The sequence below is a fragment of the Nelusetta ayraudi genome, unplaced genomic scaffold, assembly GCF_046127955.1.
Source record: "Nelusetta ayraudi isolate G7.1 ecotype Tasmania unplaced genomic scaffold, CSIRO-AGI_Nayr_v1 ptg000017l, whole genome shotgun sequence".
NCBI classification, from domain to species: domain Eukaryota; kingdom Metazoa; phylum Chordata; class Actinopteri; order Tetraodontiformes; family Monacanthidae; genus Nelusetta; species Nelusetta ayraudi.
In genome coordinates, this window is record NW_027466067.1 from 4,925,286 (window position 1) to 4,943,291 (window position 18,006).

Below are 18,006 nucleotides of genomic sequence, written 5' to 3' on the forward strand. Positions count from 1 at the left end.
ATATATATACATACATATATATATATATACATATATATATATATATATATATATATATATATATATATATATACATATATATGTATATATGTATATATATATGTATATATATATTTATATATATATATATATATATATATGTATATATATGTATATATATATATATATATATATATATATATATATATATATGTATATATATATATATATATATATATATATATATGTATATATATATATATATATATGTATATATATATATATATACATGTATTTTTTTGTGTGTGTGTGGCGGGAGTGCGTGACAAAACACCCAAAAGAGTGACTGTCACGCTCAATGCGTGACACTTGAGAGCCCTGTATTATTTGTATTTAGTTTGGCAGAGTTTTGTTTTTTTCAGTCAGATGCCCTTCCTGATGGTTTCATCATTTTGCATTCATTCAGAGTTGGGGCCGACACAAGAAGGACACTCGAGGAGCACCCTCTTGAGGCTGACGGGGACACATGTTCAAATTAAAATGTTAAAAAAAAAAAAAAATTAAATAAATAAATAAAAAAAGATGGTCAAACTATGATAAACTGTGATAAAAAATTTCAAACACTGTGGAATTGTTCTACGTGAAAATGAGAGATTGCCTTTATTTTAACAAACCAAAGACGGGTACAATGACTCCCTTTTGATTAAATAATCAAATAGGACTGTGAAGGTAGAATTTAGTGTGCTGTACTGTACACGTACATGTCAGAGGACACCATGTAAATTGGCCTGTGCCAGTTAAGGGCATGTTTTAAATGTTACATGATTTTATTTTGAATATGCAAAGTTTGGAGCGTTAGTCACGTTAGCGTCTACTTTGTCTGTTGAACAGTGACCTCTCGTGGCAAACTATGCACTTCAACTAAAACCGGTTTAGCAGCTACAGAAGATGGTCAGGCCGTGATCTGTTTTCCCTCAGACAGATTAAAAGGTCTGAAAAAAGAAAAGGAAATAACTATCGGCTAAAATGATGTACATGTGTAAATAATCCAAACTACCATCACAACAAGCATGTTTTATATTACTTTAATTTCAAAAATTACACGTTCTTGGGCCTTTCCAGTGGGTTCTCCGATGACATACTTCAACATTTTCTTGTTTGCCTCTGAAAAGGTTTTGCTCAACATCACAATTTTGTTTTCGACAAAACCAAACAGACATAAAGATGTAAAATAAAGGCTCATTGACGAGTGTTACACAAAAATTAAGAGCGTCGAGTGCTTCAAAGGAGGCGCTGCGGCTGTTTTGTATTGACTTCACACAGTCTTAACTCGTTCTGTTCACCATCCTGTCCCATTTCCCGAGGTCTCCTCGGAGGTTTGACCACGTAGCCCCTGAGCCCTGCTGAAGGTGACGAGTCTTTGATTGAGGCATTGCTGTTGATCTCAGTAAGGCAACATTTTTTTCCTCCCCCCTTCGAACGCAGGGCTGACGAGGGCCGGCGTTCTCCAAAGGCGTACAAGGGCCATTTTTTTCCTCGGGGGAACATCTGAAAAATGAACTTCACTGCTGCAGCAGAAAAGGCAACAGTCTCATCAATATTTCAGAGACGGCTCCTCTTTCTGTCTTCTTGTGCGCCGCTTTCTCCGTCTGTGATGGTAAGATGACGCCCGCATCCCTCGTGGAGGACGGCGTCCTGTTTCAGCGACACCTGTGGTAACCTGGGGTAACCTGGGCTCTCATATGTCCCGCAGGCTCAAACTCTTCACTCGTCCAAAACGATTAAAGCGGAAGTATTCAAATACACAGAAATGTGTAGCCTATATTTAATATGCATGTGTTAGTGCACAGCTAAAAATTGTCTTGTCAGATGGGATCAGGTTAAGGGAGGCGTCCTCTGTGTAATTTGGAAGGAGAAAGTAAGACCATGCATTGGGTTAGGATCATATCAGAGCCGCGGGCAAAGTCTTGGAGCTCTAGCATGCACATAACCCCAGGGGGAAAACCGCACTCGCTTGCTTGCCGGAGTCCCTCAAATGCAGAAAAAAAATTCACAAACTCCCTAGAAAAAATGAGGCTAGGTACAAAATACCTGTGGGTTCAACACTGGCGATGCATTATTGACGTGATTTGCATGGAGAGGCTACGGAGGAGGAGAAAACAGAGGCCCGTGTAAACAGTTTGACAGAGTGGACGTTTCCATTTCAGAGAAAGGCACCGCTCAGAGGGTTCAGACGACGTCATCAACGCTAATTCTGCAACAGGAATGCTAATTCTGCGACACCTTAAGCACATAGAGGAGGAGTCTGACATTAGGTGGAGGATGGTTATCTGCTGGGGGTTCACAGAGATCAGTCAAAATGTAGCTGGAGCCAGGAGCGGCCGGTTAGCTTAGCTTCTTTTACCCTGGATTAAAGAAGGACATGAAGTCTTGTGAGATTGTAGGAAGCGCTGCCGTTTGTTATATTTTACAGAGTTAATACTCAGCTTTTCTGTACAGGAGATAACAAGTGGGGGACCAGAGGTTTGTCCGAAATCGTATACTTCTGCGCTCAGTCAGTGCTTCATATCTTTTTTAGTCCATTAGCGAGAACTTGCATTCACACAGAGAGGTGTGACAAAAAGCAGTGTGCTACTGATGTGTTATCCTCAAGATGGTCTGAAAAATTGAGCCTGAAACCACGGACTGAATGTCATATTGGTGGCTAAAGTGACATAATGGCATTAGCATGTTAGCTAACATAAGGATCCCTTTGCTAGCTTGTGATGTAAGGTGGCACATTTTAATCGGGTGTTTTATGTTGTTCTATGTGCTTGGTGTTTGTGCGCTTAACTGTCATCTTTAACATCTGAAGTTCTCAGTTCAAAACGTTGGACAGGACAAAGAGCCTGTGGCTGGTTAACGACAAGAACTTTGCCACTTCTGGCAAGAGCAAATCAAAACCAGAGTGCAGTGCATTACGTGTACTGCATTTAGGTATACTTAGACAAGTATGCGACGTGGGACACAGCTCGTATCTGTTGGAAAAGCAATCGTCCAAGAAAGATTTAAATGATCACATTTTCCAAAATGCCTAACATGCTAATTAAGTAAAACTAAAAGTGTCAAATTTCACTGGGAAAGAAAAACACTGAATTTGAGGAGAGGAATTTCACTGTACAGGCATTGGTGGTTTGAAAAATAAAAAATATGAACATTAAAATGCACAATGTGTCCCTCAGTCTCGCATCACTCCAGACACAAGTAGTGGTAAACACGCTGCATGGCATGTTGCCGTCACACGTGAACACAGCTACACCAGAGAGTCAAACTGATGTCCCTGGGTCTAGCGGTGTTCGCGATGATTGAAGCCTCAGTGTGCCTGCAGGAAGATGAAGCTCAGCCTTGAAGTCTCTGGCAATGTGCGGTGGTCACAGGACGGTTTCAGTCTGTTTTATCTTCTTTTTTTTTTTTTTTGCGTCCGATAACTAGATCGGTTCCACATAGTTGGCTGGGTACAAACCCAATTTGCCGCTGTCCAGGCGACCTTTGCACCAGCCCTGCTCGTCCTCATCCTCCAGCTTGATCAGCTCGTCCCCTAAATGGGAGAAAGGAGAGATTCTTGAGAGGTGAAGCTCAAGCCAAGGACGACACAAAAGCAAAAACACAGAACAATGGCTCAAATTTCCTTCCATTAGTCATGTAGTTTGGAGTGGATTCAGTCTTGTATGATTGTATTCTGTCAGTTTGAACTTAAACCAACACCACAGACGGCCTTTTTTTTTTTCTTTTCCTCAATGTTGCACAGATTGTAATAAGCCGCTTGGCGTCACACCCACCGGCTCTGAAGCTGAGCTCGTCCTGCTCCTGGCCTTGGTAGTCGTACAGCGCCCTCACTCTCACACCTTTGTCCACGTCTTCGTCGAAGGGGTTCGGGCCTCCGTTGGGGTCAGCAGAGAAGTTCTCGGCCATATCGCCCTCTTCCGACCATTCAGTGGTGTGGTATCTCTCGTAGCTGCTGACACTGAACAGACCAGTGTTTATTTATTTGTTTTTTTCTGGTCGGAGTAGCTAAACGTCAAAATGCTAATATTGATGGTGTTTGGTACCGGTTGTTGCAGAGGTTGTTTTTTTTAAAGGATGGGTGATAAATTGTGGCAGTTTCAATACATATGCAAAGATAATGAGAATGGAATGAATTACCACTAAATAGCAAACGTTTTTAAAAGGTAATGATGATTTGAGAATGCGCAACATGAACTTGTGGCTGTGTAATGTGAGCGTGAGGATTGGAAAAAGTACACGGTAATTTCCCTGAGGTGAGCGTGCCGATGTGAGACGTTACCTTACGCGCTCTCCAGTCTGAGCGTGATCCACGGCCGCGGTGACATGGGTCAGCGTGATTCCATCGGCGCCCTTCCTCGACCTCTTGGAGATGTTGTGGGTGAGGTCTGGGTTGTATTCCTGCAGGTTACATAACACGTCAGCCGTGGTTTGTGCTCCTGTCCAAGTTGGAGATGGTACTCTCTCTCTCTCTCTCTCTCGCTCTATCTCTCTCTCCCTATATACATACATATATGTATGCAAATAAATATATGTGTGTGTTTATATATACTTAGCTATCTATCTATCTATCTATCTATCTATCTATGTATCTATCTACCTATCTATCTATCTACCTATAAATACATACATGTATGTATATACAGTACAAGTATAAACATATATATATCATGCAAGGCTTGTCTGAACTGATACACGTTCTGCCGTCCTATGCTGCCACTGCGCTTTACGTTAGCCTCATTAATTCGCATCGGATCGCTTGATGGGAATTCGCTCGGCATTTCAGAGGAACAAGCTGAGGTGGCTCCTGCTACATTAATTAGCCGAGACGTCCTCCTGCTGCACAACTCAGTTGGTTTTCAAAGTGATTAGATCACAGGAGCGATGAATAAAGTTCGAACTACCAAGGCCGCCGTGCTGCATGTCAGCACTCACGGATTGTTAACCGCCCAGTGACACTGCTGTTGTAACGCCGGGCTTTGTCTTGTAACGGTATCCCCGGGTATCGGCGTACCTCAAACTGTGGCCAGTTCATGTGCATGCCGGGGCCGTAGCTGCTGCTGAACCAGCTCAGGTCCTCCAGGGCATTGGATGACACGATGGTACGCTCCAGTTCCCTGTACACCTCCGCGTAACTGGGGAGAGAGCGGTGAGATTTAGCGCCTCGTCCACGTTAGCCGATGGCCGCGACTCACGACGACGCCTCCAACCTTTGGTTTTCAATGAGGTTAAGGTGGCGTTTGACGTCCAGCAGAGCCTCCTTGAAGAATTCCAGCCTCCTCTCCTCAAAGTTCTGGCACTGGTCGAACGCATGCTCCATGCTTTCCGTGTACGGTGGCGTGCACAAGTTCAGCTCCTCCAGAGCCTTCTCGTACTTCTCCCTGGCCTGGCACAGAAAGGAGACACAGCACACTGTGAACAGCCAGTGGGCGACATCCTGCTGTGTGCGACTGCTGCTGGGACCTAAATGTCTGATATCTCAGCGTTTTTCACATCTACATTGCACATCCCAGACTCCACTGGAGGGGCCTTGCACAATGAATTATCCAAAAACCTCTTTAGACGACAAGGGAACAAGATATTTAGCCCTCTGTTTACAGCCTCCTCCTTTTTTAACCCCTTCATTTTTTTCAGCTTTCTGGTCAAACTGACACTATGATGGAACTCACTGAGAAAAACAGGGAAAATGCCTGGGTAGAACAAACTCACCAGGGAAAGGTATCTCTACCCTCTGTGACATCACATAGGGCTGAGATCCAGAGCTGAGTGTGAAAATGGAGGCGATGAATAGACTTAAAAAATGGGACTCTCCTCACTTTTCACAGGAGGGACAAATATTGCTAGATAGCGCTGGCAAATTGAATCTTGCATCATCTGGCGCCTTCGTTGCGGATGAATTCAAGTGTGAGAGAGAAGGAGTGTCGGCTCGCTTCAGTGCAGCTCAGATGAGGAAGGAATACTAAAAGGAAGGTGTGGTGTTCAGTCAAAGATTAACAAACGTTTCCCTCATTACGGCTTTGATGCATTAAAGCCCTTCGCTCCCGACAGGTCTTCTGAATGTCAATAGCTCGCGTTCCCCAAAAACCTGTTCTCTGCTCTTATGCATTGATATATTTACTTTTGCACACCAACATTCCTATAAGGTCCGTGGGAGCGGCGGCAGGCCGGCACTCTCACCTTCTGACTGTCCTGCTTGCACTTGTCCACCTTCTCGTGGATCTTCTTCTGCTGCTCGGCCGTCACTGAGGCCTCGGCCTTGATGTTGGCCTCCCTAATGGACGCCACCTTCTCCTCTTTGCAGGTCATGTGGTAGGTCTTCTTGGCAGCTTCAACCTGGACAAACACGCACAGAAACACTGACTCACCTCTCATGTGGACACATTTCGTTCTCACTTCATTGCCTTGATTGACCATTAACCCGGCGCATAAAATTCCACATAATTCCGTTCAACTTAAGGAGGTGAGACGTGATTTTTGCTTCCTGTCTGCTGATTCAGCTGACGAAAAAAGGAGGCGTCTCATTGGCTGTCATGTATTATTGAAAGTATGGGTATGCCAGCGTTATCTAACAACATGTTTTATTCTCCTTCCTCTTATTTTGTAAAGAATGACGTCTCTCCCTGTTCAACTGTTCTAACTTTCTCTATTAAAGATCATTTCCGAGGTGTGAGTTGTGTGACTTCAAATTTGGCCGCTTGACAAATTCTTTTGACATACAACACGCAGAAGCCCACACCGATGTCTACAAGGTGAAACTACCCTGAAAAGTAGCAGCAGATTGTTAAGTGGAATACTTTATATGATGCTCTAACGCTGCGTTGATATTGTGTGTGTCTTGTATTGGCTGAGTAGGAGGTGTGAAACTGAATTGCCTGTATGGGATCAATAAAGTTTTATGAACTGAACTCGTGCACTCACCTCTTTAAGCTTTTTGGCCCACGGTTTCTGCGCCTTCTTGAAGAACTCCTCAGCCTCTTTGGTTTCTTTGAAGCCTCCCATCATCTGCTTGTGGTACGAGTCTTTCTGCCAGTTCTTCACCTTCTCAAAGTCATCTATGACCAGCCTGTTCTTCACCTCCTGGTGGAGCTCGCTTATCTTCTCCGCCTCGACCATCAGCCCCACCCAGGCTCGCTCCACGGTGCCATACTGAGGTCCTGAGTCAGGGTTTGACAGGATGAGCGTCGGGGTTCGCGTCTCGCACCATGGTTACATTCACAAAAAAAAAAAAGAAACCCTCTCACCTTTGTCTATTAACTGTCTCCATCTCTTGGACCAGTCGGTGAGCTGCTGTGAGTAGGACTTCTCGATCTTGGCGCGCTCCTGGATGCAGTTCATCAGGTCGTTGCAGAGGCGGTGGCCATCGTCGATCCTCTTCACCGTGCGTTTGTAGTTCCCGATCTAACAGAGCAACGACAGTTGACGTTACAAGACCAGTACTTTGGTTCATACTGGCTCCCAGACAGCCACCAGATTCCAGTATTTGAGAAATACTCATAAATAATACTAAAATGTCCAAGACCAAAGTTGATGTGAGCTGAAGGAAATTTATTGAATGTTTTGAACAAACTTAAAGTCACAACTTGTGTTTCAAATATCTTTCTTTTGATTGGCCGTCGATCAGGTATTACTACCCTCTGTGACGTCAAGAAGGTCTTATTTCCACAACTGTGTGGACCAATGAAAAGAGGAAACAGACAAGAAGGACATTTTCCACAGAATGCACACAGTCTGAATGAATCTTGCATCATATCTGTCTTTTGATTGATCGTTTAACATTAATAAATAATATGGGTGTATTAACCAGAAGTTAGAAACAAAGATTTTTGGTAACTTGAATCAAATATTAGTCCAATATGCTACTTTGCAACATGTTCAGAAGTGATTAGGCAATACGTGGTTAGATTGTATCTGAGAGGCTGTTGCAGATACAATGTGACCTTTGAAATCTTTGGAAACCAAAATGCTGATGTGGCTCTCTTTCGAAATGAGTCTCACACCCCAGCACTCTTTCTTTTTATACACATATTTTCTTACTAAAACCGAACCTGTGAAATCCCACTCGACGGCATCAGCTCTCAGAGAAGTTTAATCCAGCATCTCACCTCCCAGAAACTGTCTGTGGTCTCCTCCAGGGTCACCGGCTCGTCATAGCCTCCAGACATGGCGTCAGATAGAGAGGGGTGTGGTCACAGCGTGGCAGGCTGCAGTGGGGTACCACTCCTCATGCACTGTCAGAGGAGAGTGTTGTCAACAGGGGTCATGATACAAGTGCATATTTTGCGAGCAGAATCAATCTTTAGCTCTGCTGCGATGGCCGCGTGCCACTTGCTTGCATGGAGCTGCAGTATGTTGCATGTGGCACAAAAATGGAAAGAATGTGACTGATTTTTGGATAATCATTTAATCTCACGGCTTGATTATGAAAAGGTGCCATATTCTATATCCATTTTATTAGATCTCTGCTGAAGCAGTCTTGAACAATGAATCGTCCTCAAAAAACCTTTATAGATCTGCAGGAAATACGGGATATGTTTAGCCCCCTGTTTGCAACCTCCCGCAAAAATGCTCAGTTTTACTTCTTGCTGCAGCTGACGTCTTCTTGGTCGGAGAACCGACACAAGGCTATAGCATGTTGCTGCTAAGCAGGGCCAGAAACTTCATTATTTTTCTTTTTAATTCCAAAATGACACTGAGGAGATCCAAGATGGTAGATGGTAGATTCTGGGATGACAAAAATTCAAACATCCAACGACTACGTCTTTTTCCTTAACAATCACCACAAGGTTCAGCACTTTCTGCCCTGCACTGTGTAGAATCCTATTTCTACTAACTCAACTTGACTATTTCTACTAGCAGCAAGGTGTATAAAAACTTAAAATGCCTCACATTTCAAAGCCAGAACAAAGCGGCAGGGATGCGGACGGAGGATTTGATGCAGGCGAGACATATCAAACAATAGGGGAAGACTGAGCAGCGACGTGTTTTGATAGGAGGTCAGGGGGAGGGGGAGGGAGCAGCGTGGGTATTTGGGTCAGCCCGGGAGCGAATGGATGAAGACAACACTTCCATTGCAACAAAACAGCCATAAAAACAAGGAAATGCTGAAGGGGGATTTCCATGATTCCAAAATCCAATTACCTCAACAGAGGTGCAACACGACGGCTTTTCAGCCCAACCGACGGCACCAGCGGATGCAGCGTGGCGAGCCTGAGTGGAGTGGCTGTTTACTACGCTTGGTTAATCCATTAGCTGCACGCTGAGGAGGGGTTGGGGGAGTTGTGTCGGGGGGGCTTTTGTTCGGGGGAAACCCCTTTGCTCCGTGAAGTGGAGGGGGGGGCAGGTCAGAGAGGGGATCAGCTGCCGACAATCTGCTGCTCTTCAAGACAAAAACAGCACAATGGGGACCGAAAAAAGACAAAACAGAGTCGAGAATGCAAAAATGCCCACAAGAGGTTTGATCAGCATCAAGATCAGTTTCCCCCACTGTGTCTCCCTTTGCGCTGTGAGCTGCTGCCTTCTCCATCATCACAAGCCAAGCGCTCAGTGGGGAGAGGGGGAATCCTCCTCCCTCCGCTCACAGAGCCGAACCAACACAGCTCTGCCGCTCTCAGCAGCGTCAACGGACCCCGAGACAAAGACCGCCGGTGCGCCCCGCCGAGAACCCGGCGCCGGAGCCGCGTGGAAGCTTACCGCCCGCCCAGTCCTTCCCATCGAGAGGCGAGAAGCACGTGGGGCTCCTGTTGTTGCCGTCGCCTCCTCTCCTGCTCCTTTACCTCCCCGCGTGTCTCCTCTGACTGACGGAGCCTCTGCGTTCAGTTGGGGAGGGGGAGCGGAGGAGGAGGAGGAAGAGGAGGAGGAAGTGCAGGGAGGGAGGGAGTGGGCAACTATCAACTGAGGATCTCTCTGCCCCGGAGCACTGCCATGCACAGCCAAAGACCCGGTGTGTTGGAGTGCTTCCCCAGTGAGGGAGGGGAAGAGAATCCGGAGGGGCTGAAGCCTCTTTGGACGCAGGAATCCGTGAGGAGAGGGGATGGAAAGAGACAGAGTGGACAAAGCTGAAGTCCCAGTGACTGTCACATCCCGAAGGATGCGAAATTTGCCCTCCGCATTTGACCCATCGTCCCCTAAGGGAGCGGTGGGCAGCAGCGGTGCCGTACCCGGAAATCATTGGTCGATAAAACCCACCGAGTCCAACCCCGAATACTGAGTGCCAAGGCAGGCAGGCAATGGATACCATTTTTACAGTCTTTGGTATGACCCGGCTGGGGTTTGAACCCACAACCTACCAGCCTCAGGGCAGACACTCTCCTTAAGAGAGAGAGATGAAGTTTCTTTCTATACCAGACAACCTTGGAGGAGGAGAAGAAGCTGCGTTTAATGACAAAGTGCACACCGGCACACCTTATTTCTGCCCATATTTGAGTTCCTGTTGTCTTTCTATGGTCACCAAGACAGTTGGCCCATCCCAACCTCTAACTACTGACATCAACAAGGCATTTCACCCCCACACAACTGCTGCTCACCGGAAATTTCCTCTCTCTGGGATCATTCCCTGTGAACAATAGAGATGGTTAGGATGTCGTAGATCAGCAGTTATAGTGATAAACACTCTAATCTACACAGCAGCTGACACCAACAGCCATGTTCACCAAAGTCACTCCAAATACCCTTCTTCCCTCCTCTTCCTCCACATTCTGATGCTCGTTTTCAACTACAGCAGGTCGTCTTTACCATGTCTGCGCGCCTAAATACGTTGAGTTGCTGCCATGTGATTGGCTGCTTTGCCGTTTGCGTAAACAAGCAACTGTATGCTTTCGCTGCAGCGGCCCACTGCACTGTGATCAGCACCTTGGCCAGATTACTAGAATGCAGCACTCCCTCTCTCCCTCTCTTTCCCCTATAGGACGGACCATGTTGCTGCGCCACCCCGATTGACTTCTATTTATAGGGACAGCGTTCATCAATAATTCAGACCACCTTTTGAACGTATTGAGGTGAAAAGCGCCGATAACCACTCAAACGTAATGTCTACCTCTATCACTGGCTGAGGCCTCTCGGAGGAAGGATGTTCGTCGCTTTGCACCACGAGAGTCGGACGCCGCTGGTGATCCCAATAGCACGGAACACTTCCTGCAAGTGACCTCGAGCTGCGACAGGTCATTTAAATTCACTTTTATGATCCAAAGAGCAATGACAATTCACGCCCACCCTCTTCTTCCTACCTGTTGAATTCACCTGGCCTCTCAGCACCGTCACAAAAACATCCCGGTTTTTCCTCTAACACCTCAGTTTCCAGGAATGCCTCCACCAGATTACAGCAGGAATGAGGAAAGACAATGTGCACGGCTCAAACACCTGATAGCGCGCATGCGGAGTTGCACAACGGCCGGGAACGGAGGAATGCGAAAGTCAACCTCGCTTCTTGTTTGCTGACGCTGGCGAGATTACTCATGCCATCACGAGTCTGACAGCACCAGCTGCGTTTGAACTCCCGTCACTTGCGAGCTTTGGAGAACAGGACAGTGTCAAGGTGCGGTCACAAGCAGCAAAATGACTCAAATCCCATTTGGTTATCCATTTTTCATCAAACTGTGCGGCATCGCACTGTCTGACAGTGTCATGCAGGTGCAATGCCAAACAGGTGGAGCCCATAACCTTATATCAGATAACGAACCACTCCAGTCCAAAGTCCATGTGTACTTCAAGCAGGACCTCTTAGGTAAATCAGTGCGGAAAGAGTTCCCCGTCAACATGTTCCAGCGTTCAAAACACATGCAGACAAGTGCAAGTTTGGAAACAAAGACAAACAAGCAAACAAACCAACAAACATGTCAAGTCTAAGATGAGACAGTGGCAGGTGACAGCGGCAGTACCCAAACCTGGTCCGTTCTCGATGACGTCGCCCAAAGATTTCTGGCAGCTTTCGGGCCAAAAAGTGACACGCCTGAGCGACACCTCGGAGTCAAAGAGGATCAGCGTTTACCTGCCAGTCTGACACATCCTACAGCAACAGAAACACACACACTCAGGAGCCGCGCGACTGAGCTCTGACAGACGCCTTCCAGGACACTTAATAATTAACTGGCTGCCAGCAGGGTGGAGACAGAGGGCCGGCCCTTTGTCACACACGTCCTGCGGGAGAGCGTCATGGGCTGAGACGACAGGACAGGACAGACAGACAGACAGCTGGATGGATGGACAGGCAGAAACCGACTGAGAGGGAAGCACAAGGGGTCATGAGGCTGCTTCCAAACGGTGCAACCAGGCTTAAACTGACACTCAAGTCAAAATAATTGTTAAATGTATTTTTTTTTTTTTAAAGACATCGACAAAAAAGAAAAAAAAGAAAAAAAATCGCAACACCAAAACAAACAAACAAAAATCCCTGCATTGTCTTTCACTTTTCTGCAAGGACAAAAATGAAGTGAAAACAAAGCTCTTTCGTCATGCTGTTGTGGGTGAACTGGATCAGAGGCAGGCAGGTGTGTCCTCTGAACGTGCAGCAAACATTTCCACCATAAAGTCCAGTGAGACCAGTTGTTGGTCCACAGGTACAGCCAATACAGGACGTATCCGGCTCCCCTTGCAGCTGCAGGTTGTCCCCGTCTAACCCGTCGACATCTTCACTCCGTAGTTTTTGCAAGAACTTTTTTTTTTTTTTAATTGTGCATGCAGCAGAGTTGAAAATGAGTAGTGTGGTTTCTGAGTCATTCATAGTGCAGCTGCTTTGCACACACACACACACACACACACACACACACACACACACACACACACACAGTTCTTGTGAATGAGTTTAGCTGTTGAGAAGCGAGAAAACGCTATCAGGGATTCACTCTGCGTGCCTGCTACTGTGAGAGTGACTACCAGTGGATCCAGGACACTGCAAGAATTTTTTTTTTTTAAGGTCGAATCGTTGACGATTAAGATCACAGTAAGGAGTTTTGATTTGACATATTGGATTGCCAGTCTCAATCTTCCAATGTTCTTGCAAGGCCTTGAAAATAAAATTACCAGGTAACAGGTGCAACCTTTTGAGACCACTGTGAGCCATTTCAGACTTTTTCTATTTGTAGTAAATTATTTTTCCTTATGTTTTTGGTTTAAATCCAATGACTTGCTAAACATGTCACAGCCTGCTCAAGTTGGCTAATGACGTCCCTGGCATTAGCCAGCTATCGCTACTGTGGCTTGGTTCAGCTGGCGGTAAGAAAAAACCTGATTGGTCTTGCTCGTGAAAAAATAGAAGTTTTGTCAACTCATTTTGCAGGCCCCCCCTGGGGGGCGCAAAGTCACGTCTGGGGGGGCGCGAAACACCGGGCGGGAGGGAGACGGGGCGCCCGGGGGAACTAATGTTTTCACGTCAGAACTTTTTCTACGGCGGAACAATTAACAAAAAGTGTTCAGTAGGTTGTAGCTAAGAAAAACGCTGCTCAGGTAAGCAGGATGGACAAATATTTGACAGGGACGAAAAGAAGAATTCAGGAGTCCGCCGGTGGCCACTGTTCTTTGTTGTTGGGCACTTTTGAAAAATTTTCTTCCTCCAAGGTGGGGCGTGACAGAGAAAGTTTGAGAACCACTGCCCTAATGCCATGCAAGTCTATGGGGTCAAAAGTCAACTTTGTCCTAGAGACATGGGACCACTTGCAGGTTCAGCGGGATCCCTCAAGACACAGCCACGTCAAATTTGGGGCTTCTAAAAATGAGGTGGGGCGTGACAGAGAATGTTTGAGAACCACTGCCCTATACCAAGCCCTCACAAACTACGATTTGTGATGCTTTCGAAGCCAGTTTCCGCCCACGGCAATCATCTTTAAATCGGGAAACAATTCCCCCTGCGAAAGGATCAATAATGTAAAAGACTGCGGCAGCCGCTGCACTGAGCCCGTCTCTAACAGAAACCGCACTGAACACTGAGCCCTGTTTCCTTCCCCGTCCTGTGGCCGTGCAGTTTCTCGCTGACTCCATAAATCTGACACGCTTCAGCATCACAGGTGCACATCAGACCCTCAGCCGGCAGCCTTTAATGGCCTCGGCTCGCTTCTCCGCAAAGCTGTGAGATGGGTTTTTCCAACGCGCCATCATCTGAAGAAGCAGAGATGCCCCCCAGGGTGGTGGTGGTGATGGTGGTACGGACGGATTAGCTGCCGTACAACAAAGTGGAAGTGTGAGCTTCACGGGTCTGCAGCGTCCTACAATGAGCTGGCCAACAACAAGCGGGACCCCTCCTCCTTGCCTATTTAAATGCTTGAGATGTTTGCTGTCAACGGCTTTGAACTGAAATTTGTATTTTTAGAATAAATGAGCACAAGTCGAAGGGAAGGCATCAATGGAAATAGGATTATTTGCAAAATTTCCCAATGTGGGACAAATAAAAGCATTCTATTAATTGCTTACCTCTGAATTGAGCAATGCAAATGCTTCTAGAGTGTTAAAATATACATACAGTTTATTTCCCCACTATTGACTGGGAAGCAGCACATTTTACCTCACAAGATTAAAGACTTCAAGTGACTGACATTTACGCCTCGATAAATACTTAAAACAAAAACAAAAACAAAAATGCAATGATTCCAATTTTTCATGTACACACGACAAGAAGGCTGCTGGTTCAATTCCAGGGCCTTCTCACCATGCACCTTAAGCAGACTGGCTGCTCTGAAGTGCTAGTAGGTGATCATTGGTTGTTTGCCTCTGGGCATTGACTTGTTGTGGCAACCCTGACTGCAGAAGAAGCGTTGACAGAAAACGGATGGATTCCACCTGTATTCCTCCCAAAGCAGCTGAATCTCTAGCCCTCACTTGGGTATATAAGTATATCAAAAATGTATTTTTCTGGAGAAATGAGCGCTAGTAGCGGCGCAAGCACGACTTGTATTTCCATCTTTGTCAGGTCGAGCGTGGGCACCGCCTCTGTGCCTCCCGCTGCCGTTTAGAATCTGCTGATTCAGGATCTGCTGCGCGCCGCCGGTAGACAGCATAAACACAACTGGTGAATCTGTAATCAGTGTCTGGAATCCAAAGCAGCCTCCCTGGATCAACACTGGTAGCAGATTGGCAGATGAAGCAAGGAGAGACGTTCGCGGGCACTGGAGCGCCGGAGCAGAATTAATTGCCAACATGCAAGTAGAATTTTGCTGGAGCTGTGAGCACAAACTAGTCGGCTCTTACTAGTCTGTTGCCTCCAATGTATTTGTGCTCATGAGATGTCCAACCCAGGATGCTACAGATTCTGGTAAAGGTAACACAGTCTTCTGCAGTGATGTATATTCTCAGAACTATGTTACTGGGGGCGCAGCAAATAACATAAACAGGGTTCTGCAGCTTCACACTAATTATGATGCCGCTTTAAAGCACAAAGCAACGACGGATGTGTATCTCTGACGAAGAAGGGCACAACTGTCACTTCACATCCACCTACCAATAATCCACACTTTGGAAACTGACAGCTCTGCCCTTTTCATTATCGCAGCACCGATACCAAACACAGCGCAACCTGCCCGGGCCTGTTTTTTTGTTGTTTTTTTGTGATGCTTCCCACAATACACTAACCTTAAACAGCGCCACTATGATACCTATGGTCATTGTCCAGCACAGGATGATAAAGAAGATTTCTGAGCAGAAATTATATAATAGAAATTATATTGCTTTTGTTTAAGCCTTAAAAAAAAAAAATTCTCATACAAGGACAAACGCAGAGGTTCACCAACAGTGACTGACTCAATTACTGGGTGAACTGTCCCTTTAAGAAAATGCAGCCTTTATTCTTGCATCGATCCCCCCGCGAGGATCCGATCTCAGGCTCCAATTACTTCACACTTCAGACCAAAGGCCTCGATCTCTCAGCAACCAGCCTGCATATATTTTTTGTTGTTGTTCTGCGCACGGGAAGCTGAAGCGGGATCGTTTCTGGAGATCTTACGTGGTAGCAATTTTCAGAAAAACTGAGGAGCGCGATAAAAAGAAAAAAAAATCAATTAGGTTGATGTAAACCCATACATAACTTAAAAAGCATGAGGCATCTCAGGTCGTGGTCCCAAAAGCAACAAGAGGCCTCCTGAAGGGAGTAATGAATTGGCTTCATTTTAATAAGCGGACATTAGGCGAGGCCCCCCAGAGCACCAGATGTGACAGCAGACAGTGGCATCTGTGCCCACAGGGAGACACGCGGTCAGATTGGCCTGAGTGCTTCAAGGGAGAATAGGGAGACGAGCAAGAGGTTTGTCTGCTCAATCACATTAGCATTGACGTCTGGTCTGCCGCTAACACAGAGAGGAGTCAAACCCGCACGCAACACAAATCAAATGATTTATCTCAGCGAAGGCGCTCCGTTTAAAATCACAAGGGCTTAAATACGTCAGGACAGACACAATTACACTTCTGGCCGCCACTCTGCAATTTGACACTCATCGCAACCATTTCACACTGTTGCATCCAAACACAAGCTGCCGCTGTTTGCAAGTGTTTGATGTATGTGGATGTGGATGGATGGCAAAAGGGGGAATCATTTTCACCAATTTGCCTGTAGGAAGTTGAAATTCCCTCCTGCTTATTTGTGATTGCAGCCCACCGAGAAAATGGCTTGAAAGTTGCCGATGAAGGAATGATTTGTCAAACCAAAGTCGGTGACAAGGAAAAGCACTGACCACGGAGGACAAACACTGGATTACCACAGCAGGAAGTGCCGACACGAACAGAGTTGGGGCTCATAGAAATATGAAAAAATGTCGTTGCCAGCAGGCAAGACATTAAAACTTGTGTACTGACATTAGAAAATGAAGCAAATTTGATGAACAGAAAGATAAAAATGCACCCTCACTGTTCCAACTTCATAGTTAGATTGACTTTAAAGAAAAAACATGAAGGAGCCGTTCCATGAACAGATTCTCATTTAAGTCGCTGACTCGGGTGCTGAAGACGTGTCACGCTCTTTGGTTACCACATCGGTACCACGTTTTCCACGGTAGCCCCTCAAAACGTGGCCTGCCTGCTGTGTGCTGAACTGATCCAAGATCAGAACCGTGGACAGAGTTCTCATGGATCAGCGTGGGCGATCAGATGGAGGTCTGGGGACCCTGACCTGATCTCGGCTGCTCTCCGGTGATAAATCAAAGGGATGTGCAGCTCCGGAGGAAACTCAGGCTCTCCCCGGAGACAAGACCTTTTATTTATTTATTTATTTTTCTTATGTTCTCTGAACATCCCTCCCTGCCCTGTGATGTGCTGCAGCCAGCACAGTCTGCTGCTGCTGCTGCTGCTTTAGTGGATGTATCACAACTCTTGCACATAGTTCAAATGGATTCCTTGGTGTGATACAAAAATTAGGCTTCTGGGTTACGCTTCTGTGAAACGAGTGTTGTGAGGCAGGTGTGAAGTCTGGCGCAGGCACAAGTTAAAGCATTGTAGTTACAAACAGGCAATGCATGAGTTATTGGCGTTAAATGTGAAGCTTTAGGGCAAAAGTAATGCAAAAACAATCCAAAACACAATAATTTTTTAATCCCATGAGCCTAATGTTTAATCCCGGGGATTATGACAATGGCAAATAGATGCAGCAGATGTAACGGTTCAGCAACAATTCAGTCTAATTTGACTCAACGGCGAACCTGCAGAGGCTCCTGCGCTGAGGAAATGGTGTAAAACTAAAAAAGTGACCTACCTAAGCGATGCCTTTGTCCAGCGTTGATTATTTCTTTTTAAAATTGGCTGCCTCCGTTGTGTCGCCAAGAGACGCACCGTATGAATAGAACCGCTAAATGGGGGATGGTCTGTGAGTTTGTGTGAGAATAGAGATAACTAGCACACGGACTTCCGGGAAGCCCTTTCGAAATAAATGCATTATTAGCAGTCTCTCTCTCTCTCTCTCTCTCTCTCTCTCTCTCTCTCTCTCTCTCTCTCTCTCTCTCTCTCTCTCTCTCTCTCTCTCTCTCTCTCTCTCTCTCTCTCTCTCACTCACTCTCTCTCTCTCTCTCTCTCTCTCTCTCT

General features: G+C 46.0%; 2 protein-coding genes across 7 annotated transcripts in view; one reads left to right on the forward strand and one right to left on the reverse strand.

The window, feature by feature from the left end:
* phc2b (polyhomeotic homolog 2b (Drosophila)) overlaps positions 1–18,006 on the forward strand; it is a 335,956-nt gene that overhangs the window by 124,461 nt on the left and 193,489 nt on the right. The window lies entirely within an intron of this gene.
* Positions 1,049–18,000, reverse strand: LOC142887344 (protein kinase C and casein kinase substrate in neurons protein 1-like). Of its 6 annotated transcripts, XM_076024929.1 has the most exons (11): positions 10,308–11,013; positions 9,712–10,018; positions 8,124–8,249; positions 7,263–7,419; positions 6,940–7,175; positions 6,199–6,354; positions 5,232–5,407; positions 5,036–5,156; positions 4,304–4,422; positions 3,798–3,982; positions 1,049–3,556 (listed from the first exon to the last, which is right to left on the reverse strand). In XM_076024929.1, the coding sequence occupies exons 3-11, from the start codon at positions 8,181–8,183 to the stop codon at positions 3,447–3,449; spliced, it is 1,320 nt and encodes a 439-aa protein (XP_075881044.1). In that variant the 5' UTR covers positions 8,184–8,249; positions 9,712–10,018; positions 10,308–11,013; the 3' UTR covers positions 1,049–3,446. The 6 variants fall into 6 exon arrangements, with proteins under 6 accessions (XP_075881044.1, XP_075881043.1, XP_075881042.1 ...); XM_076024928.1 differs by lacking the exons at positions 9,712–10,018; positions 10,308–11,013 and adding an exon at positions 17,681–18,000; XM_076024927.1 differs by lacking the exons at positions 9,712–10,018; positions 10,308–11,013 and adding an exon at positions 11,901–12,108.

Excerpts from the sequence above, each read along its gene's own strand:
- LOC142887344 (XM_076024928.1), bottom strand. The coding sequence starts at position 8,183 with ATGTCTGGAGGCTATGACGAGCCGGTGACCCTGGAGGAGACCACAGAC. Across the intron at positions 4,423-5,035 it reads TGAACTGGCCACAGTTTGAG|GAATACAACCCAGACCTCAC; the intron begins GTACGCCGATAC and ends TGTAACCTGCAG. Across the intron at positions 3,557-3,797 it reads CGAGCTCAGCTTCAGAGCCG|GGGACGAGCTGATCAAGCTG; the intron begins GTGGGTGTGACG and ends TCTCCCATTTAG.